This window comes from Scyliorhinus canicula, chromosome 12 (assembly GCF_902713615.1).
Source record: "Scyliorhinus canicula chromosome 12, sScyCan1.1, whole genome shotgun sequence".
NCBI lineage: Eukaryota > Metazoa > Chordata > Chondrichthyes > Carcharhiniformes > Scyliorhinidae > Scyliorhinus > Scyliorhinus canicula.
The window spans coordinates 100926205-100952664 of NC_052157.1; the positions used below are offsets into that span (position 1 = coordinate 100926205).

Genomic DNA, 26460 nt, shown 5'->3' on the forward strand with positions numbered 1-26460 from the left:
CTTTTTTGAGGCGTCGGAGGAGGAGGCGGAGGCTTTTGTCAAGGAACAAGGACTTGGACCCAATTGAAACGGGTTGAATGAGACTTTAATGGGTGGTGATGCAATGGGATTGCTTGGGGATGTATTCTGTATATATTTCTAGTTATTTGGAGTTTCTTGCTCTGTAGTGGAGGGTGGAGGGTGTGTCCACTCTATATGCTGTTTGGGGAGTGATGGGGGGACAATGTAGTTGGGGGTAATGGTTAAGGCAGTAGTATGGACAATACATGGCCCATGTGGAATGTTGAGAATTGCAAAGGATTTGGTTTCAGTTATTCCTTTGCAGCGGATGCGGGCAGGTGAGTTTCTCTTTTTCTTTATCCTTTAGGTGTGGACCCTGGTGGGGGCTACCCTACCAGCAGTTAGGTCTTAGTTAGTGAAAGGGAATGAGATGGGGAGAGGGGCCTGTTGGACCTGCTTAGATGGGTTTCGATGACCCTTGCGTGCTTGTTTGGTGGGGAGAGGGGTTTGGCAAAGAGGGACCATTGTACTTTGGTAGTAAGTGTGAAGGTTTTCAAATTGAAGGAGGGGAAGACAGGAGGGGTAGAGTGCTGCCGGTGACCAGGTACTAAACAGGGTACTGCTTAAAATTAAGGGTACCCCTTCGAGGACAGAGATGAGGAGAAATTGTTTCTCTCTGAGGGTTGAGCAAATTTGGAACTCTCTGCCTCAGAGAGCGATGGAAGCAGGGTCACTGAATATGGAACTCGAAACACAAACAAATCAACCATAATCTCGTTGAATGGCTGAGCTGGCTTGAGGGGCCGAATGGCTTACTTCTGCTTCTATCTCGTATGTTCATGTTTTCATCAAATAATTCATTTAGATAGTCAAGCTCCCCCAGAGACATTTGGTCCACTTGGCCCATCTCATTTCTCAGCATCTGATCCAGCAATGTCTCCTTTCCAATTTGGCCAAGAATATATTGATCAAGGAAGTTCTCCTGATCACATTTCAGGAATTCCTTCCCATCATTACCCTTTACTCCAACACTATCCCAATTGACATTTGTCTATAGTTAGGAGCAGGAGGAGGCCTTTCAGCCCATCGAGCCTGCTCCGCCACTCACATAGATCACGGCCGATCATCCACCTTTCTGTCACTTTTCCATGTTATCCTCATATTCCTTGATGTCATCAGTACCCAGAAATCTATTGATTGAATGTGGTCAATGATTGAGCATCCACAACTCCCTGGTGCAGAGAATTCCAAAGATTCACCACCCTCTCAGTGAGGAAATTCCTCCTTATCTCAGTCCTAAATGATCTGCCCCCTATTCTGAGGCAGTGTCCTTTGGTTCTAGACTCACCAACCTAGGGAAACATCTGATCTACCCTGTCACACCCTGTAAGAATTTTCTAAGTTTCAATGAGATCACCTCTCATTCTTCAAAACTCTAGAGCATAACAGGCCCAGATTCCTCATTGTTTCCTCATAAGACAATCCCACCATTGCAGGGATTAGTCTGGTGAACCTCTGTTGCACTCCCCCATGACAAGTATATCTTTCCTTGGGTATGGAAACCAGAGCTGCGCCTCAATACTCCAGGTGCATCCAATTTCCAATGCATCTGTTGGGCTCGATTCTCTGAAAAAAGGGGTATGTCCCCACACTGGCGGGAAACCGGCGCCAACGACTCCGGCATCAATGGCTTTCCAAGGTGAGGAATTATCACCTTTCTAGGGGGCTAGGTTGCCGCCGGATTCTTCCCCGCGTGCGCGGAACGGCCGGCGTGATCTCGCGCATGCGCGGACTGGTCGACGTATTTCCGCGCATGCACAGACCAGCTGGCATATTTTCGCGGATGTGTAAGGGGTTCTCTTCTCCGCGCCGGTCCCCGGGCAATATGGCGGAGCCCTACAGGGGACCAGCGCGGAGGAAAGAAGTTCCCCCCATGGAACAAGCTCGGCCACAGATCGGCGGGCCCTGATCGCATGTCTGGCGGCCCACCCCCTGGGGTCGGATCCCCCTGCGCCCCCCCCCCCCCCCCCCCAAGGACTGTCCCTGAATACTCACCTGCCAGGTTCTGCTGTGCGTTAGGTGAATAATTCACGCCGGTGGGACTGAGCAAACCTGGACGACCGTTCGGCCCATCGGGGCCCGGAGAATCGCCGGTCAGGGGCCGTTAACAGGGAATCCCGCCACCGCCCGAAAAACGCGCCGGAGAATAGTGCATCCGGCGTCAGTGCGGTGGGGCGGGATTCGCGGCTCCCCCCGGGAATTCTCCAACCCGGCGGGAGGTCGAAGAATCCCAGCCATTATCTCTATAGCCATTTCCTCCAACACTCTGGAATGTGGCTTATCTGGTCTTAGGGGGTTTATCAACCTTCTATCCAATTAACATTTTGAGCACTACTTTTTTATTAATGCCTACTTCTTTGAGTTTTTCATTTTCCCAACACCCTTGATTCCCTAGAATTTCTGGCAGATTTTCTGCATCTTCCTCCCTCAAGATAGACACGGTTGTTTCATCTTTTCGCCATTTCCCTATTCTCCACTATAAAGTCTCCTGTCTCCACCTGTAGCAGACCTAGTTTGAAATTAAATGAAAATCGCTTAATGTCACAAGTAGGCTTCAAACGAAGTTACTGTGAAAAGCCCCTAGATTTGTCAACAGATCTAGATTTGTCCTTGCTAATCTTGACCTTTTCTAAAGAAGCCTCTATGTTTCTCGTTAGTTGACATTGATATTCTCTTTTTCTTGGTGCTCGTTTGCTGGATTCAAAGGCACGCCCAGTTCTGGGACTTACCATTTGTCTGGTTCTTTTTGAGCCACTTCTTTTGGTCTGATGCAATCTTTAACTTCTCTTGTTAGCCAAAGTTGATTCACATTTCCTGTTGGGTTTTTGTGTCTCAGACCACACTTCTTTAAATACTCGCTATTGCCTCGACAATCAATTTTTTAAATGTATTTTCCCAGTCCACCCCATTGCCAACTTTCCCCTCGTACCGACATTGTCCCTTTGTTCAGATTTAAGACCCTAGTTTCAGAATAAACTATATCACTTTTAACATTATTGTAAAACCCGATCATATTGTTGTCACTATTTTCTAAAGGCTCCTTTACAGCAAGGTTGTTAATTATATCACATAATACTAAATCTGAAAGAATCCAATCCCTAGTTGGTTCTTCATTGTGCTTCTCCCATCGCACAAACACTCCAGGAATTTATCCTCCCCAGCATTAGTGCCAATTAGGTATACCCAGTTTATATGTAAATTGAAATGATCCATTATTACTTTATTACCCATATTACATGCAGCTCTAAGTTTCTGAGATTTATAGTGCAAACATTTTTACTACAACTTGGCAACCTATAAACAACTCCCACCAATGTCTGCTACCCCCTGCTGTTTCTTAGATTCACCCAAACTGACCTATATCTTGATTCATTGCGCGCGATCCAATGGCCACGCTGTGCCAGAAAGGCAGCTCACTGTGGTGCAGCGTGGCCAATAGAAGCCAGGAGACGCCGCTCCGGGATCTACCCGGCTTGCAACATCTCGCGAGATCCAACATGATCTCGCAAGACCGTTGCAATGTAAATCCCGTCCATTGTGGGCAGGATCTCTTTGAGAGTGAGACAGTTAGTGTCTCGCTCTAAATATGCAGATTCCCGAGGTACCTTTGCCCTCGGGCAAGCACTGTTCAGCGTTGATCCCTACAAATGGGGACCAGATGGAAAGAGATTCGTGGGCGTGTCCCAGGGGATCGGATACCCCCAGCTGCATACCCTTTGGCATGCACCCTGGCTGTGCCTGGCTGTGCCTGGCTGTGCCAGCCTGGCATCTTGGCAGTGCCATCTGGCATCTTGGCAGTGCCATCTGGATGCCAGCCTGACATTGCCACGGTGGCATTGTCAGCTGCCGTGGGCACTGCCAAGGTGCTAACCTGGCTTTCTTTTTTGTGCTCGCGCAATCGGGCTGGGTGCCCTGTGTGGGTGTTGGGTGGGGGGGGGGGAGGCGGTGGGGGGCAGGGGCCTCTCGTAATACATTTGAGTGGGGGAGGGGCGGGGGAGGTAGGGGATTGTTTCGATGGCCTTGGAGATTGGAACACCATTTAAAAATGTCCCGATCTCTCGGTACACTGGGGAATTCCTGCGAGCAGAGCTCTCCAGTGTACAAAACGGGGCTATGTGCGGCCTCGGCTGCGCGTTCCCCATTGAAGCTCCTCATATAACGTGAGTCGCATTGAACAGCTATGTGTTTCTCAGCTCTGTGAGCGCCAGGAAACATGCGGTTAAATGCAATCGCTAGGGGTTGAATTGAGGCATATACACACCCCACATACACGTACATACACACACGCATATACACCCACACGCGCACACACCCACACCCTCACCCACCCACAGAAACCCACGCACACACCCACACACACGCATGCACACACATACCCCACATACATCCACACAGACCCACTCATACCCGCATATACACACATACACCCGCACCCACACACACAAACACACACACACCCCACATACACGCACTCATACCCGCATACACACATACACCCGCACCCACATACACACACCCCACATACACCCACTCATACCCGCATATGCACACATACACCCGCACACACACACACACACATAAACACTCACACACACACACCCACACAAACCCACACACACACACCCACACACACATACACCACATACACCCACTCACACCCGCATATACACACATACACCCACATCCACACACACATATGCATATACACACACACACAAACACCCACACGCATGCACACACACACACACCCACATACACATATAAACACTCACACACACACCCTCATACACACACAGCCACACACACCACACCCACGCACACCAACCCACACACACCCACACACACACCCACCCACACAAACCCATGCACACACTAACACACGTATACTCCACATACACCTGCACCCACCCACACTCCACATCCACCCACACACACGCAGAGTCAAACATACCCACACTCACCTACACGCAGGCATACACAAACCCCACACACGCATACACACACCCACCCCAAAGACACTCACACCCCCCCACACAAACACACACACACCCATAGACACACGCACAAACACACACACACAACTTGGAGGCCTATAGAACACTCCACAGTAGTGTGATCAAATCCCTTTTGCTTCTCAACTGTAATGAAATGAATTTGTCCTTGCTCTCTCTTCATTATTCTGGACTGCCACAACACCTCCCTCTTTTCCTTCCCTATCTTTTCTGAACACTTTATAACTTGGAACATTAAACATACAGTTTTCACCATTTTTAAGCCATGTTTCCATTATTATAACCAAACTCATTCTCACACAGCTACCTGTGCTTGTAACTCACCAACCTTATTCACCACACTTTTTGTATATACAGACATGTTTTCTAAACCTTTCTTTCTGTTTCTCATAATCCTCCTTATTCTACTTCTGTTTGGTATTGTTCTATTCCCTTCTCTAGTACAGTCCATCACTTAATGCACCTTATTCCTCTTTTATATGCACCGGTGCCAAACACAGTCAATTTGGTTTCAACCTTCCCCATGAACATTGACTGGTCTTTTGTTTATTTATTCATTCACAAAGCTGTAGGCATCACTGGCTAGGCCAGCATTTGTTGCCATGGTGAGCTGCCTTCTTGAACCGCTGCAGTCCATGTGCTGTAGGTACACCCACAGTGCTGATAGGAAAATGAGTTCCAGGATTTGGACCCAGTGACAGTGAAGGAACGGCGATATAGTTCCAAATCAGGATGATGAGTTGCTTGAAGAGGAACGCACTCCCGTACGCTTCACCCGATGCCGGTGTCTATGTATTTACACTGTGTACCCTATTATGTATTTTCTTTTTATTTTATTTTATTTTCATGTACTAAATGATCTGTTTGAGCTGCTCGCAGAAAAATACTTTTCATTGTACCTCGGTACAGGTGACAATAAACAAATCCAATCCAAGCATCTGCTGCCCCTGTCCTTCTTGGTGATGAAGGTCATGGGTTTGGCAGATGATGGCAAAATGTTGAGTTCTGCCAATCAGTTCCTCGGTGTTAGGATACCGGACCAGATTCCTGATTTTAATTCAGATACTGGACGAGAACCACTAAGAATCTATTAATTTGTAAAACTGTGAGGAAAGAATGCTTCACCCCAAGAACGATGACTCTGAATGATGGATATATTTTATGTTCAAACAAATTTTAATTTCAACACAGAACTAATCACATTAACATTAAAGAAATAGCTTTACAGTTAACAATTAAACAGTCTTGAATAAGGAAAAAACTTTAACCCACTATCCGCAGCTGCTACTATATATCCCAACAAAGTTACCCAATACAGTTCAAAATCCACTTACAAATAAAGTTAGCAATCAGGGTTACTTGCTTATCTGTGCAGACCTTTGGCAAGAGAGACACTTTCAGGAACAACTTGAAAATCCTTCTGTCTTGTCTGACTCAAATAAGGAAAACTGCTGTCAAACTTAAAATCCTATAACAGATAGCAGAACTACAAACAGACTTGGTTCCTCCCATTAATTACATCCCATTGAGAAGTCCCATGACATGCTTAATTAGGACTAAACACCATCCCTTTTTAATTATTTACATTCCAGGGAATCTCCAGCAATCAAAACAATATCTCATTAGCCATCTATATGTCAACAAGTAATTGGTTAGAAACCATGCTTACTTCACCTTTTACAACTACTTAATTACAGCTATAGTAGACAGACTGTCAATATATATTTTAAACCAGGGTTTTTAATAACATTACTGCCACAAAAATGAAATATATTATATATCAATTTCTATATACTAAATACTAAAACCCTATTTTACTTACCACACAAAAAGATGTGGGTCAAGCCACTAACTAGCATCCATCTGCAGCATCCAGAAGATTCTATTAGGTTACGAGGGATAACTTGTGTGTTTTATTGAAACAGGAAAGGAGATTCTACTGGATATTATCCCTCCATGTACCTCCAGAAAACAGGAACAGCGGAGAAGATGGGATTCAGCACAAGCAAAAGAAACCTGCCTCCGCCAAGAAGGTACGTCCCTGTCTAAAGAACACGGCGTGATGCCAATGGTCAAACTCAATTCATTGACCCCCATTTCAGGACCACCCTATTTCAACTGCAAGCATTGTGGCTTCTATAACGGATGGTCAGTGAGCTCTGCTGGATTGCTATCCTGGTGGTGAAGCTAAAAATGAACCCCAGTGTTTCTGCTCTCAGTTCTAAACACCATTGGAAAACTGAGCTCTTGTGTTTCTTTATATTCTTTAAAGGCTTATGATTCACATAAGATTACTGGAGTAGACTCCAGAGGAACGGAAGTTTCCTTTCCATTGTGCAGTACTTGTGGATTGGTCCCATATTTAACTGAACATATCCACATATCTGGAATGATGTTTTGATATTTCATGAATGGGGCCAGGGTGACAACCATGCCAGCTCATAATAGTGGCGGGTGCTGGTGATATCTAAAGGAAAATCATTCACTTTAACTTCTCAGAACACTTGCTTCAGGCATCCCTAAATGTTACTGTGTGAAACAAGATAAGTCCACCTTTACTGCTGTGCTTCCATACCAACGTCCGTGAATGCAACTTTGTTCCCAACCCCTATAATGAAAGCAAGTGTCACAAATTTCAAATTTGCCCGAGGCCTTGGGTTCAGTGGTTTAGATTATTCCTGAAAGTGCTCCATATGCCTCATATATCCAAGAGTTCACCCTCACAGGCCAATATTTGGCTATACTGAATGTCAAGGCCATGGGCCGGATTCTCCCAGCCCCGTGCTGGGCCGGATAATCCCCGAAACTGCGCCACGCCGCCCCGACGCCGGCACGCGGTTCTCCTCGGAGCAGAGAATCGGCGTCATTGCCGCCTGCATGTTTGGCGCGGCGCCGGTCGCTGGCCGCCGATTCTCCGGCCCGGATGGGCTGAGCGGCCGTTCTAAAAAGGCAGAGTCCCGCCGGTGCCATCTACACCTGGTTGCAGCCGGCGGGAACTCTGTGCGCAGGGTCACGGGGCGGCCTTTGTGGGGGGGGGGGGGGGGGGGGGGAGAGGGGCTCTGACCCCGGGGGGTGCCTCCGATGTGGCCTGGCCCTCAATCGGGGCCCACCGATCGGCGGGACGGCCTCTCGCTCCCCGGGCCTATTTTCTTACGCGCCGGCCCCTGAATCCCCGTGCCATGTTGCGTCAGGGCCGGCACGTTGGGGGAGGCCACCGCGCATGCGCGGGTTGGCGCGGCACACAGTTCACGCCGGAATGGGAGGCTGGAGCGGCATGAACTGCTCCAGCGGTTCCAATGGGCTCCCAGCGGCCCGTTCATGCCGTCGTGAAACCCGGCCCAGATTCCTGCAACCCCATCTAGAATTATCCCTTTATTTTATATTGTCTTTCCTTGTTCTTCCTACCAAATCATATCACGTCACATGTTTCTAGCATTGAATTTCATCTGCCACATGTTTGCCCATTCCACCAGCCTGTCTATCACTATCCTCTTCACATTTCACATTGCTTTCAAGTTTTGATATATCTACAAATTTGAAATTATGTTCATTACGCTCGAGACTAGGTCATTAATATACATTAGGAAGAACAGTGGCCATTTTTGGTATTCTTACTCCAGCCTGAAAAGTGGTCACTCATCACTTCTCTCTGTTTCCTGTCACTAAACCAACTCCGTAAACATGTTGCCGCTGTCGCTTTTATTTCACGAGTTTCAACTTTGTTAGCAAGCCTGTTACGTGGCACTTTATCAAATGCCTTCAGGGGTCCATGTACATCACATCAACGGCATTACCCTCATCAATCTTCTCTGTTGCTTCATCAAATACTCAAACAAGTTAGTTAACCATAATTTGCTTTTAACAAATTGATGCCTTAATTAACAAATGAATGACAATGTTTTAATTAATCCATACTTGGCCAAGTGACAGCTAGTGAATAAAGGAGCTACAGAATCTGAAGTATACCATGGTGTCAATATCAGGATCATTACACTGTTTTGATGCTTATGTGAAATGGGTAAACAAATGACAGGTGAAATTTAATGCAAAATATTCAGGGACAGATTTGATTGGAAGGATGAATAGGCAATGTAAACTGAATGGTACAATTTTATAGAGAGCAGAGAGACCTGGAGGTTTATGAGATATCAGAGGACGATGTGGATTTGGTGGGTGAAATGTGAAGACAAAGGTTCTGGGCGGGAGAGGAAGGCAGACATGTCGGTGTCATTTTGGAAAGAAGCATCATCAGAACAGATGTGATGGAGGCAGAGAAACTAGGAGAAAGAGATGGAGTCCTTACAGGAAGCAGGGTCTGAGGATCTGTAATCAAGGTAACTATGTGGGTTGTTGGGCTTGTAATGAATATTGGTACACAGCCTATCACCAGGAATGAAGACTGAGAGGTCAAGGAAGGGAATGGATGGGGAGTTGAAGATGGACCATGTGATGGTGAGAGAGGAGTGGAAATAAAGCAAAACCAATACGTTTTCCAGGTCCAGATCAAAGCAAAGAAAGAACAAAGAAAAATTACAGCACAGGAACAGGCCCTGCGGCCCTCCAAGCCTGCGCCAATATAGATCCTCTATCATCTAAAGCTGTTGGCTATTTTCTTAGGATCTGTATCCCTCTGCTCCCTGCCCATTCATGTATCTGTTTAGATGCATCTTAAATGCCGCTATCGTGCCCTCCTCTACTACCTCCGTCGGCAATGCGTTCCAGGCACCCACCACCCTCTGCGTAAAGAACTTTCCACGCATATCTCCCTTAAACTTTTCCCCTCTCACCTTGAACTCGTGACCCCTAGTAATTGAGTCCCCCACTCTGGGAAAAAGCTTCTTGTTATCCACCCTGCCTATACCTCTCATGATTTTGTAGACCTCAATGAAGTCCCCCTCTCAAACTCCGTCTTTCTAATGAAAATAATCCTAATCTACTCAACCTCTCTTCATAGCTAGCGCCCTCCATACCAGGCAACATCCTGGTGAACCTCCTTTGCACCTTCTCCAAAGCATCCACATCCTTTTGGTAATGTGGTGACCAGTATTCCCAATGTGGCCAAACCAAAGTCTTATACAACTGTAACATGACCTGCCAACTCTTGTACTCAATACCCCGTCCGATGAAGGAAAGCATGCCGTATGCCTTCTTGACCACTCTATCGACCTGCGCAGCCACCTTCAGGGTACAATAGATCATAGATCATAGATCATAGAATTTACAGTGCAGAAGGAGGCCATTCGGCCCATCGAGTCTGCACCGGCTCTTGGAAAGAGCACCCTACCCAAGGTCAACACCTCCACCCTATCCTCATAACCCAGTAACCCCACCCAAACTAAGGGCAATTTTGGACACTAAGGGCAATTTATCATGGCCAAGTTCGATTTCGACTTGGGTCGCTGTCTGTGTGGAGTCTGCACATCCTCCCCGTGACTGCGTGGGTTTCCTCCGGGTACTCCAGTTTCCTCCCACAGTCCAAAGATGTGCATTATCTGTATTAGATGTATCTGTATTAGATGTCCCTATCTGTATTAGATACCCCAATCTGTATTAGATACCCCAATCTGTATTAGATACTCCTATCTGTATTAGATACTCCTATCTGTATTAGATACCCCTATCTGTATTAGATATCCCTATCTGTATTAGATACCCCTATCTGTATTAGATACCCCAATCTGTATTAGATACCCCTATCTGTATTAGATACCCCAACTGTATGAGATACCCCTATCTGTATTAGATACATCTATCTGTATTAGATACCCCAATCTGTATTAGATACCCCTATCTGTATTAGATACCCCTATCTGTATTAGATGTCCCTATCTGTATTAGATGTCCCTATCTGTATTAGATACCCCTATCTGTATTAGATACCCCAATCTGTATTAGATATCCCTATCTGTATTCGATATCCCTATCTGTATTAGATACCCCTATCTGTATTAGATATCCCTATCTGTATTAGATACCCCAATCTGTATTAGATACCTCAATCTGTATTAGATAACTCTATCTGTATTAGATACCCCAATCTGTATTAGATACCCCTATCTGTATTAGATACCCCTATCTGTATTAGATATCCCTATCTGTATTAGATACCCCTATCTGTATTAGATACCCCAACTGTATGAGATACCCCTATCTGTATTAGATACATCTATCTGTATTAGATACCCCAATCTGTATTAGATACCCCTATCTGTATTAGATACCCCTATCTGTATTAGATGTCCCTATCTGTATTAGATACCCCTATCTGTATTAGATACCCCAATCTGTATTAGATATCCCTATCTGTATTCGATATCCCTATCTGTATTAGATACCCCTATCTGTATTAGATATCCCTATCTGTATTAGATATCCCTATCTGCATTAGATACCCCAATCTGTATTAGATACCTCAATCTGTATTAGATAACTCTATCTGTATTAGATACCTCTATCTGTATTAGATACCTCTATATGTATTAGATACCCCTATCTGTATTAGATACCCCTATTTGTATTAGATATCCCTATCTGTATTAGATACCCCAACTGTATCAGATACCACTATCTGTATTAGATACCCCTATCTGTATTAGATACCCCAACAGTATTAGATACCCCTATCTGTATTAGATGTCCCTATCTGTATTAGATACCCCAATCTGTATTAGAAACCCCTATCTGTATTAGATACTCCTATCTGTATTAGATACCCCTATCTGTATTAGATGTCCCTATCTGTATTAGATACCCCAATCTGTATTAGATACCCCAATCTGTATTAGATACCCCAATCTGCATTAGATACCCCAATCTGTATTAGATACCCCTATCTGTATTAGATACCCTTATCTGTATTAGATACCCCTATCTGTATTAGATACCTCTATCTGTATTAGATATCCCTATCTGTATTTGATACCTCTATCTGTATTAGATACCCCTATCTGTATTAGACACCTCTGTCTGTATTAGATACATCTGTCTGTATTAGATACCCCTATCTGTATTAGATACCCCTATCTGTATTAGAAAACCCTATCTGTATTAGACACCTCTGTCGGTATTATATACCTCTATCTGTATTAGATACCCCTATCTGTATTAGATACCTCTATCTGTATTAGATACCCCTATCTGTATTAGATACCCCTATCTGTATTAGATACCCCTATCTGTATTAGATACCCCTATCTGTATTAAATACCCCTATCTGTATTAGATACCCCTATCTGTATTAGATACCTCTATCTGTATTAGATACCCCAACTGTATGAGATACCCCTATCTGTATTAGATACCACTATCTGTATTAGATACCCCATCTGTATTAGATACCCCTATCTGTATTAAATACCACTATCTGTATTACATGCCCCTATTTGTATTAGATATGCTGTCTGTATTAAATGCCCTAGCTCTATTAGATACCCCTATCTGTATTTGAGTCCCAATCTGTATTAGACACCCTCTCTGTATTAGATACCCCTATCTCTACTAGATGTCTTTTTCTCTATTAGATAGCCCCATCTGTCTTCGCTTACTTCTGTTTTTTTTGTTCAGAGTACCCAATTCTTTTTTTCCCAATTAAGGGGCAATTTAGCATGGCCAATTCACCTACCCTGCACACCTTTTAGGGTTGTGGAGGTGAGACCCATGCAGACACGGGGTGAATGTGCAAACTCCACATGGACAGTGACGCAAGGCCGGCATCGAACCCGGGTCCTCTGCTTTGTGAGTCAGTAGTGCTAACCACTGGACGCCCGCACTGACCTGGATTACTTTTGCAAGTGAAGTCCAAGCTCCCCTCCCAGGTCTGAGCTCCCTTTGTAATTGTTCACCCAGCATTTGCAATTTCATGCCTCTGCTCAGTCTGGGGTGTTCAGTGATTCATGTGTTTAATGCAGAATGATTCCAAACCAAATGCAGCACCTCAACCCACACGGAGACCAATCCAGAGGGATCTAAACCAGGAAAAACTCCTGCTCTCTTGGTATAGCTGTGCAAAAGGGGCTGGTTTAGCACAGGGCTAAATAGCTGGCTTTTAGAGCAGAGCATAACGGCCAACAGCACGGGTTCAATCTCAATAGCAGCCTCCCCGAACAGGTGCCGGAATGTGGCAACTAGGGGCTTTTCACAGTAACTTCATTTGAAGCCTACTTGTGACAATAAGGGATTTTCAATTCAACACAATGTGAAGGACATGGGCTGCGATACAGGGTGTCATGGGGTGAAGATGGATACATCGCCTCCCTGATACCAAATGTATACTGTCCTTTTTTTGTCTGAAACGGATTCTGGCATAAAGTACCCACTCAACTCTATCTTTCTTCAGTTATGAGGATATATTGGAGAGGCTGGGACCATTCTTGTTGGAGAAGGTTGAGAGGAGATTTGACAGAGATATTCAAAATCCTGAGGGGTCTGAGCAGAGTAGAGGGAGAGAAAGTCTTCCCATTGTTGGAATGAGAAGAGACAGATTTAAGGCAATTGCCAAAAGAAGCAATAGAGACAATTCTGGTCGCCACACTACCAGAAGGATGTGGAGGTTTTGGAGAGGGTGCAGAGGAGGTTTACCAGGATGTTGCCTGGTCTGGAGGGTGTTAGCTATGCGGAGCTGCTGAATAGACTCGGACAGTTTTCATTAAAAAAACGGAGATTGAGAGCTGTCGTGATAGAAATCGACAAGATTATGAGGGGCATGGATAGAGTGGATGGGCAGACACTCTTTCCCACGGTAGAGGGGTCAGTCGCCAGGGGGCAGAGGTTTATGGTCCGTGGGGCAAAGTGTGGAGATGTGTGAGGCAGGTATTTTACGCAGAGGGTGGTGAGTGTCTGGAACGCATTGTCAGGGGAGGTTGTGGAAGCAGATATGGTGTTCAAAAGGCATCTTGACAAGGCATCAAAGGGCAGCACGGTAGCATGGTGGTTAGCATAAATGCTTCACAGATCCAAGGGCCCAGGTTTGATTCCCGGCTGGGTCACTGTCTGTGCGGAGTCTGCACGTCCTCCCCGTGTGTGTGTGGGTTTCCTCCGGGTGCTCCGGTTTCCTCCCACAGTCCAAAGATGTGCGGGTTAGGTGGATTGGCCATGCTAAATTGCCCTTAGTGTCCTGTAAGGTTAGTGGGGGGGGTTGTTGGGTTACGGCTATAGGGTGGATACGTGGGTTTGAGTAGGGTGATCATTGCTCGGCACAACATCGAGGGCCGAAGGGCCTGTTCTGTGCTGTACTGTTCTATGTTCTATGTTCTAAATCACAGATTATCACAGAATTTACAGTGCAGAATCGGCCCATCGAATCTGCACCGGCTCTTGGAAAGAGCACCCTACCCAAGGTCAACACCTCCACCCTATCCTCATAACCCAGTAACCCCACCCAACACTAAGGGCAATTTTGGACACTAGGGGCAATTTATCATGGCCATTCCACCTAACCTGCACATCTTTGGACTGTGGGAGGAAACCGGAGCACCCGGAGGAAACCCATGCACACACGGGGAGGATGTGCAGACTCCGCACAGACAGTGACCCAAGCCGGAATCGAACCTGGGACCCTGGAGCTGTGAAGCAATAGTGCTATCCACAATGCTACCGTGCTGCCCTACATGGATAGGATGGGTATACAGGGATACGGCACAAGAAAGTGCTGAGGGTTTTGGCCAAGGGTGGTATCATGACAGGTACAGGCTTGGAGGGCCAAAGGGCCTGTTCCTGTGCTGTATTGTTCTTTGTTCTTTGAGACATAAGGAAAAACATTTTCACACAGTGAGTGTTCGGGATCTGGAAGTGAGAGTGTGGTGAAGGTAGGTTCAGCCGAAGGAATTGGATTGTTATCTGAGAAGGAAGAATGTACAGGGTTGGTAGGCAGCACGGTAGCATAGTGGTTAGCACAATTGCTTCACAGATCCAGGGTCCCATTTTCGATTCCCGGCTTGGGTCACTGTCTGTGTGGAGTCTGCACATTCTCCCCGTGTCTGCGTGGTTTTTCTCCGGGTGCTCCGGTTTCCTCCCACTGTCCAAAGACGTGCAGGTTAGGTAGATTGGCTCTGCTAAATTGCCCTTAGTGTCCAAATTGCCCTTAGTGTTGGGTGGGGTTACTGGGTTATGGGAATAGGGTGGATGCTTGGGTAGGGTGCTTTTTCCAAGAGCCGATGCAGACTCGATGGGCCAAATGGCCTCCTTCTGCACTGTAAATTCTATGAAAGGACAAGGCAGGCAAGTGGCACTAAGGTGCATCTGTCACTCAGAGAGCCAGTACAGGCACGATGGGCTGAATGGTCTCTATCTGTGCAGTATCGCTCCGCGCATCTGCGATGCTGTCTTCTTTAATGAGGGAGGATTTACTGGATACCAGCTGAAGCATGACCCTGTCCTTGTGGGGCATTTGTGTATTCGGGAAGGTAAGTAATTCGGGCAAAAATAACCTGCATTTTTACCACCAACCAGCATGAGGCAGCAGTGTGCAGAAGTGGCAGGTAATGCAAGAACGGAGCAAAGATATTCTGTAAATACAAATTATTGTAACATCGTGATGCACTTTCAGATCGACCATACGGAATGCACAGAGCATCCACAAGACAGAACGAAAGCAGATTAGCCAAGATGTTTACAGGCGGAATAGTAAACGGTACCTCCAGCAAAAGAACAAGAGTGAAGCAGTTCCCAATAAGAATGTGTGGAAACAGAAACAGGATCCGAGATTTCCCGAGAAACAGCTGGATTCAGGTAAAAAAAACTGCTGCTCATGTAATTAGAAAATTCTGTAGTTATCTTTTAGTTTGAAGACCTTAGTCTGAGATACTCTAATTGGAAACCAGAAGGCAACCCTTTCACTTCACCATGAAGATTCCCCGTGCTGTGTCTAATAGATGGGTGGATTCAGTATAATACCATGAAAATACCGTGATCCTCGCAACTCTGTGCAGCGCTGATGGACAATGTTACTAAAAGAAGTTTGAACAAGGCTTTGATGCTTAATACATCGGTTACCTTCCTGCAATTTGATGACAGTAATTATACCAGCCTATTTAAAAATAACACGTGGCCGACCTTAACGTCTTTTGCTGAGACACATCTCCAGAGGCAGCCTCCCTGTTGCACTGTAACTATTACAGATACAAATCCAGCAATATTTAAACAAGGTGGAGAGCAGAAGGAGGGTTGGAGCCAGAAGGTCAATGGGCACAAGTACAGGCTTGGAGTGACTGTGTGTAACATGAGGGATTTTGGAACAAATCCTGATGTGTTATCTGTGTTGGTCTAACTTCGACTGTAACTGGATGCAGTAAAACGAGAAACAGGCTTCCGACATAGGAGATGGTCCAACACTGTTTTATTGAACCTGTTGATTGCTGTACATAATCTGCTGTGGGTTGACACTCTGTTAACCTAACTGATAACCTCCTACTGGCTTGACCAGACTAGCTCTCTATCACATGGTGATGATGTTCATTGGCCTGTGCACTGTGACTATCTCCCTAGCCGTGTCCTGTGGGCTTTATAGTGGTGGTGTCCTGTCTGGTGATTGGTTGTTCTATGTCGTGTGTGTTCATTGATTATCCTGTGTGTCAATCACTGCCTGTCTGCATCTCATGATATACATGAGTGGCTATTATGACAAACCCAATTTAGGTGCTTACTTTAGAAAGGATGGGCAGAATCTTCTGGTCCCACTAGCTTTGCGGGCAGGGGAAATTCAAAACTCAGTTTGCTGACGTAGGGATGTACTTTAGGAATTATGTTCTCGAGTAGAGATTCCCGATGATCAATGCCGGGAAGCCCTTTTCCATGTATTAGCACATTGGGCATTGGAAGGCCACATTGCCGGAATTAATTTCCCTGCCAGTCAGAAATCAGAACATTCACATTTGTGACTGTATGTAAGTGGTGTGCACTTGTTCAGGAATTGTGAAGTGCGTAGACCTTGTCTTTCTTCGGCAGTCTGGGGCATGGAGGGGGACAACGAGGAAATGCGAGGGTGCGGCAAATTGGGATGGAGGGAAGGACCTTGATTGTTGGGTCTGGAAGTCCTTTTGTTGGGTGGGGGGGGAGGGGGATTCCAGGCCGGGATAGCAGAGCAGAAATGGCCCGAGAGGGTGGGATTGGTGCTGACAATGGTGGGATCCTGGAGGTTGAACTGAGGGTGCTGGGCAGCAGAGGGAACAGCCAGAGTGAGAGGGGGATATGAGATGCAGTAGGGTGGCAGATTCAGGGTAATTGTTGGGTTGGTGAGTATTTCATTGGAGGGGGTGTCACGGAAACGGATGGAATAGGTACGATAGAGGGTTATAGGTTCAAACCATAAATTGCAGCCTTTAAAGCAACTAGCAACCATATGAGAATTTAGGGCACTGCCAAACAGTGCAAACGAACATATATTTACAAATGCCAAAACTATATACATAGGTTTTACACCTGTGCCACATGTGTGCCTTCAAGACTTCTTCATCTTTCCTTTCCTATTACCCGATCTTGGTGCAACCCCGACATCAGCAGCTGAAGTGGAGGCAGCCCGCTGTCTGCTAGGCCCCGTTTTTAAAAAAATATTTTTTTATTCACCTCCTTTTTCACATTTTCTCCCAAATTTACACCCAACAATAAACAATAATCAGGAGCAAATGTAATATCAATAACAACGATCCCATCCTCCCACCAAACCCCAGACATTAGCCCGCATGTTAACATACATAAATGACAAAAAGGAATCAGAGATCACCCATAGTCGCCATTAACACATAAAGTCCCCCTCCCCCAACCCTCCCAACCCTCCCCCCCCACTAATGTTCCATGTGATCCAATTCTCGAAAGTGCATAATGAATAACGCCCATGAATTGTAGAAGCCCTCCTTCCTTCCCCTCAGTTCAAATTTGACCGTTTCAATCGTTAAGAATTCCAGCAGGTCCCCCCGCCACGCCAAGGCACAGGGTGGAGAGGTTGATCTCCACTCTAACAGGATCCGCCCTCGGGCGATCAACAAGGCGAGGGCTACGACATCTGCCTCTGCACCCATTTCCAACACCCCGGATATGGCCTCCCAAGGGCCCGGGTCAAGTTTCACGTGCACCACTTTAGAGATTACCCTAAACACCTCCTTCCAGTAATCCTCCAGCTTTGGACAGGACCAAAACATATGAACGTGGTTTGCGACCTCCCCCCCCCCCCCCCCCCCCCCCCCCCCTCGCAACGTTCACACACATCTTCTACCCCCTCAAAGAGCCGGCTCACCCTCGTCCTTGTAAGGTGTGCTCTATGCTCCACCTTCAGCTGTATCAGCCCCAACCTTGCGCACGAGGTGGAGGCGTTCACCCTCTGGAGCACCTCACACTAGAACCCCTCCTCCATACCCTCTCCCAACTCTTCCTTCCAATTTGCCTTAATCCCTTCTAGTGGCGCCTTCTCCTCCTCCAAAATTGCCCCATAAACCGCCGGTACTACCCCCTTCTCCAGTCCCCCTGTCGTCACCACCTCCTCCAGCAATGTGGAAACCGGCTCGACTGAGAAGCTCTGAATCTCCTTTCTGGCAAAGTCTCCAAAATGCATGTATCTAAATATTTCCCCCTGCTCCAGCCCACACTTCGCTTCTAGCTCCTTCAATCCCGCAAAAACGACCCCCAAGAACTGAATCTTTTAGTGTTCAAATTCCTTTCTCCTCCCATCTCCAAAAATTTCCTTCCCACTTCCCTGGTTCTATGGTTCCCACGAATCGCCATTTCTCTTGGCCCTGCCCCCAACCCGAAGTGTTGTCGAAACTGCTTCCAAATTCACAATGAAGCTATTATTACCGGACACCCTGAGTATCTCCCCGAGGCCGTCGGAAGTGGCACTGTCGCTAGTACCTTCAATCCTGACCCCCTACACAAATTCTCCTCCATTCTGACCCTTTGGGAGTCAACCCCTCTGACCCAGCTCTGTACCTTCTCCACATCAACCGCCCAGTAATAATACATCAGGTTCGGAAGACCCAACCCTGCCTGCCTTCCTCTCTGCAGAAGCACCTTTTTAATTCTGGCCACCTTCCCTCCTCATATGAACGAGGTAATCATCCCTTCAATCGCTCTAAAAAATGCCTTTGGCATGAACATCGGCAGGCATTGAAAAATAAACAGGAATCGCAGCAGCACATTCATTTTAACTGCCTGTACCCGACCCGCCAATGAGAGAGGGAGAACATCCCACCTTGCCAGATCAGCTTTCACTCTCCCCACCAAACTAGAAATGTTGGGGGCGATTCTCTGATATGGCGGCCAAGTGTTCGCGCCGTCGTGAACGCCGTCTCGTTTCACGACGGCACAAACAGGGCCCGGGCACGACCTATTCTGCCGTTCCAGCCAACGTATGCGGCGCCAAATGGGCACCATGCCAACCCGCGCATGCGCAGTTGGGCCAGCTCAATCCTGCGTATGTGCAGTTGGGCCACGCCATCCTGCGCATGCGCGGGGAACTTCTTACATGCGCCGGGCCCGAATCTAGACTCTTGTTTGTACCCTGAGAAAGACCCAAACACCCGAAGCAGCTCCAGTATTCCCCCTATTGACACACTTGGTTCCGACACGTATAACAGCAAGTCTTCGGCATATATGGACACCCTATGCTGTATCGCCCCCCCCCTCCGCACAATCCCTTTCCATACCCCCCAAACTTCTTAATGCGATGGCTAATGTCTGAATCGCGAGTGCAAACAGCAGGGGGGGGGGGACGTAGGACATCCCTGCCTAGTCCCACGGTGAAGAGGAAAGTATTCTGAGTTGATGTTACTTGTGCGGACACTCGCCCTCGGCTCCTTATATAATAGCTTTACCCAGTCCACATTCTGGGTCCAATTCCAAACCGCTCCAGAACTGCCATCAAGTCTAACCCGGTCTAACGCCTTCTCGGCGTCCAACGCCGCAACCACATCTATTTCCTTCCCCTCCGCCGATACCATAACCACGGTCAATACCCTCCTAATGTTCAAAAGAGCTGCCTCCCTTTCACAAACCCCGTCTGATCTTTATCTATCACCTTCGGGAGGCACTACTCTAGCCTACCTGCCAGTACCTTCGCCAATATCTTTGCATCCATGTTTAAAAGTGATATGGGCCTATACAACCCACACTCCGTCGGATCCTTATCTTTCTTAAGTAACAGGGAAATCGATGCCTGCCCCAAGGTTTGTGGTAACACCCCCTTCTCTATCGCTTCCTCAAACATCCCCGCCATCAGCGGTGCCAGCTTATTTTTGAACTTTTCATAATATTCCACCGGAAACCCATTTGCCCCTGCTACCTTCCCCAACTGCATCTTCCCAATCCCAACTTGTTGACTGGGATAAGTGCGTGGAATGTGTTACCTGGGATTGTAATATGTATATGCGGCTGCAGTTTTTCAGCTTCCAGAGTGTCAATCACGGACCCGGCGAATCCCGCACTGTTTTAAATTGGAATAGATGAAATGAAAATGAAATGAAAGTCATTTATTGTCACAAGTAGGCTTCAAATGAAGTTACTGTGAAAAGCCCCTGGTCGCCACATTCCGGCCCCTCTTCGGGGTTGTGTTCCACGTGGCACTGGTGCTAGCCCCTTAACGGTAGTGGACTTGGTCCAGGTGCGGCACGGTTTTTCTGTCGTAAAAGACCACGGATTCTGTGTTGGCATCAACCATTAGTCTCAGAAACGGAGGATCCCGCCCCTCGACTTTCATTTCCTCCAGCAGTCTTCGGGCACTGGCCCGTGCCAGTGACTTGCTCACTGGGTGCCAGTGTGTGTGTCTGTGTGAGTAGTTGAGTGTGTGTGTCTGTGAGTATTTCAATGTGTGTGTCTGTGTGGGTATTTCAGTGTGTCTGTGTGGGTATTTCAGTGTGTCTGTGTGGGGATTTCAGTGTGTGTGTGTGGGTATTTCAGTGTGTGTCTGTGTGGGTATTTCAGTGTGTGTCTGTGTGGGTATTTCAGTGTGTGTGTGTGGGTATTTCAGTGTGTGTGGGTATTTCAGTGTGTCTGTGTGGGTATTTCAGTGTGTGTGTGTGGGTATTTCAGTGTGTGTCTGTGTGGGTATTTCAGTGTGTGTCTGTGTGGGTATTTCAGTGTGTGTGTGTGGGTATTTCAGTGTGTGTGTGTGGGTATTTCAGTGTGTCTGTGTGGGTATTTCAGTGTGTGTGTCTGTGTGGGTATTTCAGTGTGTCTGTGTGGGTATTTCAGTGTGTGTGTGTGGGTATTTCAGTGTGTGTGTGGGTATTTCAGTGTGTCTGTGTGGGTATTTCAGTGTGTCTGTGTGGGTATTTCAGTGTGTGTGTGTGGGTATTTCAGTGTGTCTGTGTGGGTATTTCAGTGTGTGTGTGTGGGTATTTCAGTGTGTCTGTCTGTGTGGGTATTTCAGTGTGTCTGTGTGGGTATTTCAGTGTGTTTGTGTGGGTATTTCAGTGTGTCTGTGTGGGTATTTCAGTGTGTCTGTGTGGGTATTTCAGTGTGTCTGTGTGGGTATTTCAGTGTGTCTGTGTGGGTATTTCAGTGTGTGTGTGTGGGTATTTCAGTGTGTCTGTGTGGGTATTTCAGTGTGTGTGTGTGGGTATTTCAGTGTGTCTGTCTGTGTGGGTATTTCAGTGTGTCTGTGTGGGTATTTCAGTGTGTGTGTGTGGGTATTTCAGTGTGTCTGTGTGGGTATTTCAGTGTGTCTGTGTGGGTATTTCAGTGTGTCTGTGTGGGTATTTCAGTGTGTCTGTGTGGGTATTTCAGTGTGTTTGTGTGGGTATTTCAGTGTGTCTGTGTGGGTATTTCAGTGTGTCTGTGTGGGTATTTCAGTGTGTGTGTGTGGGTATTTCAGTGTGTCTGTGTGGGTATTTCAGTGTGTGTGGCTGTGTGGGTATTTCAGTGTGTCTGTGTGGGTATTTCAGTGTGTTTGTGAGGGTATTTCAGTGTGTCTGTGTGGGTATTTCAGTGTGTCTGTGTGGGTATTTCAGTGTGTGTGTGTGGGTATTTCAGTGTGTGTCTGTGTGGGTATTTCAGTGTGTCTGTGTGGGTATTTCAGTGTGTCTGTGTGGGTATTTCAGTGTGTCTGTGTGGGTATTTCAGTGTGTCTGTGTGGGTATTTCAATGTGAAATTCTGTGCGGGTATTTCAGTGTGTGTGTGTGTGTGGGTATTTCAGTGTGTGTGGGTGTATTTCAGTGTGTGTGTGGGTGTATTTCAGTGTGTGTCTGTCTGTGTGGGTATTTCAGTGTGTGTCTGTGTGGGTATTTCAGTGTGTCTGTGTGGGTATTTCAGTGTGTGTGTGGGTGTATTTCAGTGTGTCTGTGTGGGTATTTCAGTGTGTGTGGGTGTATTTCAGTGTGTCTGTGTGGGTATTTCAGTGTGTGTGTGGGTGTATTTCAGTGTGTCTGTGTGGGTATTTCAGTGTGTGTGGGTGTATTTCAGTGTGTCTGTGTGGGTATTTCAGTGTGTTTGTGTGGGTATTTCAGTGTGTGTGTGGGTATTTCAGTGTGTCTGTGTGGGTATTTCAGTGTGTCTGTGTGGGTATTTCAGTGTGTCTGTGTGGGTATTTCAGTGTGTCTGTGTGGGTATTTCAGTGTGTGTGTGGGTATTTCAGTGTGTCTGTGTGGGTATTTCAGTGTGTCTGTGTGGGTATTTCAGTGTGTGTGTGTGGGTATTTCAGTGTGTCTGTCTGTGTGGGTATTTCAGTGTGTCTGTGTGGGTATTTCAGTGTGTTTGTGTGGGTATTTCAGTGTGTGTGTGGGTATTTCAGTGTGTCTGTGTGGGTATTTCAGTGTGTCTGTGTGGGTATTTCAGTGTGTCTGTGTGGGTATTTCAGTGTGTCTGTGTGGGTATTTCAGTGTGTTTGTGTGGGTATTTCAGTGTGTCTGTGTGGGTATTTCAGTGTGTCTGTGTGGGTATTTCAGTGTGTGTGTGTGGGTATTTCAGTGTGTCTGTGTGGGTATTTCAGTGTGTGTGGCTGTGTGGGTATTTCAGTGTGTCTGTGTGGGTATTTCAGTGTGTTTGTGTGGGTATTTCAGTGTGTCTGTGTGGGTATTTCAGTGTGTGTGTCTGTGTGGGTATTTCAGTGTGTGTGTGTGGGTATTTCAGTGTGTGTCTGTGTGGGTATTTCAGTGTGTCTGTGTGGGTATTTCAGTGTGTCTGTGTGGGTATTTCAGTGTGTCTGTGTGGGTATTTCAATGTGAAATTCTGTGCGGGTATTTCAGTGTGTGTGTGTGTGTGGGTATTTCAGTGTGTGTGGGTGTATTTCAGTGTGTGTGTGGGTGTATTTCAGTGTGTGTCTGTCTGTGTGGGTATTTCAGTGTGTGTCTGTGTGGGTATTTCAGTGTGTCTGTGTGGGTATTTCAGTGTGTGTGTGGGTGTATTTCAGTGTGTCTGTGTGGGTATTTCAGTGTGTGTGGGTGTATTTCAGTGTGTCTGTGTGGGTATTTCAGTGTGTGTGTGGGTGTATTTCAGTGTGTCTGTGTGGGTATTTCAGTGTGTGTGGGTGTATTTCAGTGTGTCTGTCTGGGTATTTCAGTGTGTGTGTGTGGGTATTTCAGTGTGTCTGTGTGGGTATTTCAGTGTGTCTGTGTGGGTATTTCAGTGCGTGTGTGGGTATTTCAGTGTGTCTGTGTGGGTATTTCAGTGTGTGTGTGGGTATTTCAGTGTGCGTGGGGGTATTTCAGTGTGTGTGTGGGTATTTCAGTGTGTGTGTCTGTGTGGGTATTTCAGTGTGTGTCTGTGTGGGTATTTCAGTGTGTGTGGGTATTTCAGTGTGTGTGTGGGGGTATTTCAGTGTGTGTATGTGGGTATTTCAGTGTGTGTGTGGGTATTTCAGTGTGTCTGTGTGGGTATTTCAGTGTGCGTGGGGGTATTTCAGTGTGTGTGTGTGGGTATTTCAGTGTGTCTGTGTGGGTATTTCAGTGTGTGTCTGTGGGTATTTCAGTGTGTCTGTGTGGGTATTTCAGTGTGTGTGTGGGTATTTCAGTGTGTCTGTGTGGGTATTTCAGTGTGCGTGGGGGTATTTCAGTGTGTGTGTGTGGGTATTTCAGTGTGTCTGTGTGGGTATTTCAGTGTGTGTCTGTGGGTATTTCAGTGTGTCTGTGTGGGTATTTCAGTGTGTGTGTGGGTATTTCAGTGTGTCTGTGTGGGTATTTCAGTGTGTGTGTGGGTATTTCAGTGTGTGTGTGTGGGTATTTCAGTGTGTCTGTGTGGGTATTTCAGTGTGTCTGTGTGGGTATTTCAGTGTGTCTGTGTGGGTATTTCAGTGTGTGTGTGTGTGAGTATTTCAGTGTGCCTGTGTGGGTATTTCAGTGTCTGTGTGGGTATTTCAGTGTGTCTGTGTGGGTATTTCAGTGTGTGTGTGTGGGTATTTCAATGTGCCTGTGTGTGTATTTCAGTGTTTCTGTGTGGGTATTTCAGTGTGTCTGTGTGGGTATTTCAGTGTGTCTGTGTGGGTATTTCAGTGTGTGTGGCTGTGTGGGTATTTCAGTGTGTCTGTGTGGGTATTTCAGTGTGTCTGTGTGGGTATTTCAGTGTGTCTGTGTGGGTATTTCAGTGTGCCTGTGTGGGTATTTCAGTGTCTGTGTGGGTATTTCAGTGTGTCTGTGTGGGTATTTCAGTGTGTGTGTGTGGGTATTTCAATGTGCCTGTGTGTGTATTTCAGTGTTTCTGTGTGGGTATTTCAGTGTGTCTGTGTGGGTATTTCAGTGTGTCTGTGTGGGTATTTCAGTGTGTGTGGCTGTGTGGGTATTTCAGTGTGTCTGTGTGGGTATTTCAGTGTGTCTGTGTGGGTATTTCAGTGTGTCTGTGTGGGTATTTCAATGTGAAATTCTGTGCGGGTATTTCAGTGTGTGTGTGTGTGGGTATTTCAGTGTGTGTGTGGGTATTTCAGTGTGTGTGGGGGTATTTCAGTGTGTCTGTGCGGGTATTTCAGTGTGTGTGTGGGGGTATTTCAGTGTGTGTCTGTGTGGTATTTCAATGTGAAAATGTGTGTGGGTATTTCAGTGTGTGTGAGGGTATTTCAGTGTGTGTGTCTGTGGGTATTTCAGTGTGTGTGTCTGTGGGTATTTCAGTGTGTGTGTCTGTGGGTATTTCAGTGTGTGTGTCTGTGGGTATTTCAGTGTGTGTGTCTGTGGGTATTTCAGTGTGTGTGTCTGTGGGTATTTCAGTGTGTGTGTCTGTGGGTATTTCAGTGTGTGTGTCTGTGGGTATTTCAGTGTGTGTGTCTGTGAGTATTTCAATTTGCCTGTGTGGGTATTTCAGTGTGTCTGTGTGGGTATATCAGTGTGTGTGTGTGTGTGGGTATTTCAGTGTGTGTGTGTGGGTATTTCAGTGTGTGTGTGTGGGTATTTCAGTGTGTGTGTGTGGGTATTTCAGTGTGTCTGTGTGGGTATTTCAGTGTGTCTGTGTGGGTATATCAGTGTGTCTGTGTGGGTATTTCAGTGTGTCTGTGTGGGTATTTCAGTGTGTCTGTGAGTATTTCAATGTGTCTGTGTGGGTATTTCAGTGTGTGTGTGTGGTTATTTCAGTGTGTGTCTGTGTGGGTATTTCAGTGTGTGTGTGTGGTTATTTCAGTGTGTATGTCTGTGTGGGTATTTCAGTGTGTGTCTGTGTGGTATTTCAATGTGAAAATGTGTGTGGGTATTTCAGTGTGTGTGTGGGGGTATTTCAGTGTGCGTGGGGGTATTTCAGTGTGTGTGTCTGTGGGTATTTCAGTGTGTGTGTCTGTGAGTATTTCAATTTGCCTGTGTGTGTATTTCAGTGTTTCTGTGTGGGTATTTCAGTGTGTCTGTGTGGGTATATCAGTGTGTCTGTCTGGGTATTTCAGTGTGTCTGTGTGGGTATTTCAGTGTGTCTGTGTGGGTATTTCAGTGTGTCTGTGAGTATTTCAATGTGTCTGTGTGGGTATTTCAGTGTGTGTGTGTGGGTATTTCAGTGTGTGTGTCTGTGTGGGTATTTCAATGTGAAAGTCTGTGTGGGTATTTCAATGTGTGTGTGGGGGTATTTCAGTGTGTGTGTCTGTGTGAGTATTTCAGTGTGTGTGTGTGGGTATTTCAGTGTGTGTGTGTGTGGGTATTTCAGTGTGTCTGTGTGGGTATTTCAGTGTGTGTGTCTGTGTGGGTATTTCAGTGTGTGTGTGTGGGTATTTCAGTGTTTCTGTGTGGGTATTTCAGTGTGTGTGTGTGTGGGTATTTCAGTGTGTCTGTGTGGGTATTTCAGTGTGTGTGTCTGTGTGGGTATTTCAGTGTGTGTGTGTGGGTATTTCAGTGTGTGTGTGTGGGTATTTCAGTGTGTCTGTGTGGGTATTTCAGTGTGTCTGTGTGTGTATTTCAGTGTGTCTGTGTGGGTATTTCAGTGTGTGTGTGTGGGTATTTCAGTGTGTGTCTGTGTGGGTATTTCAGTGTGTGTGTGTGTGGGTATATCAGTGTGTGTGTGTGTGGGTAT

The 26460-nt window shown here is 46.4% G+C and overlaps 1 protein-coding gene across 2 annotated transcripts in view; it reads left to right on the top strand.

Moving 5' to 3' along the window:
• Nucleotides 1-26460, top strand: part of ncf1 (neutrophil cytosolic factor 1) — a 162423-nt gene that overhangs the window by 118943 nt on the left and 17020 nt on the right. For both annotated transcript variants that reach the window (XM_038813725.1, XM_038813726.1), the window contains 2 exons: nt 6998-7105; nt 15616-15797. In XM_038813725.1, the coding sequence (XP_038669653.1) occupies nt 6998-7105; nt 15616-15797 (290 nt within the window). The remainder of the gene's footprint in view (nt 1-6997; nt 7106-15615; nt 15798-26460) is intronic.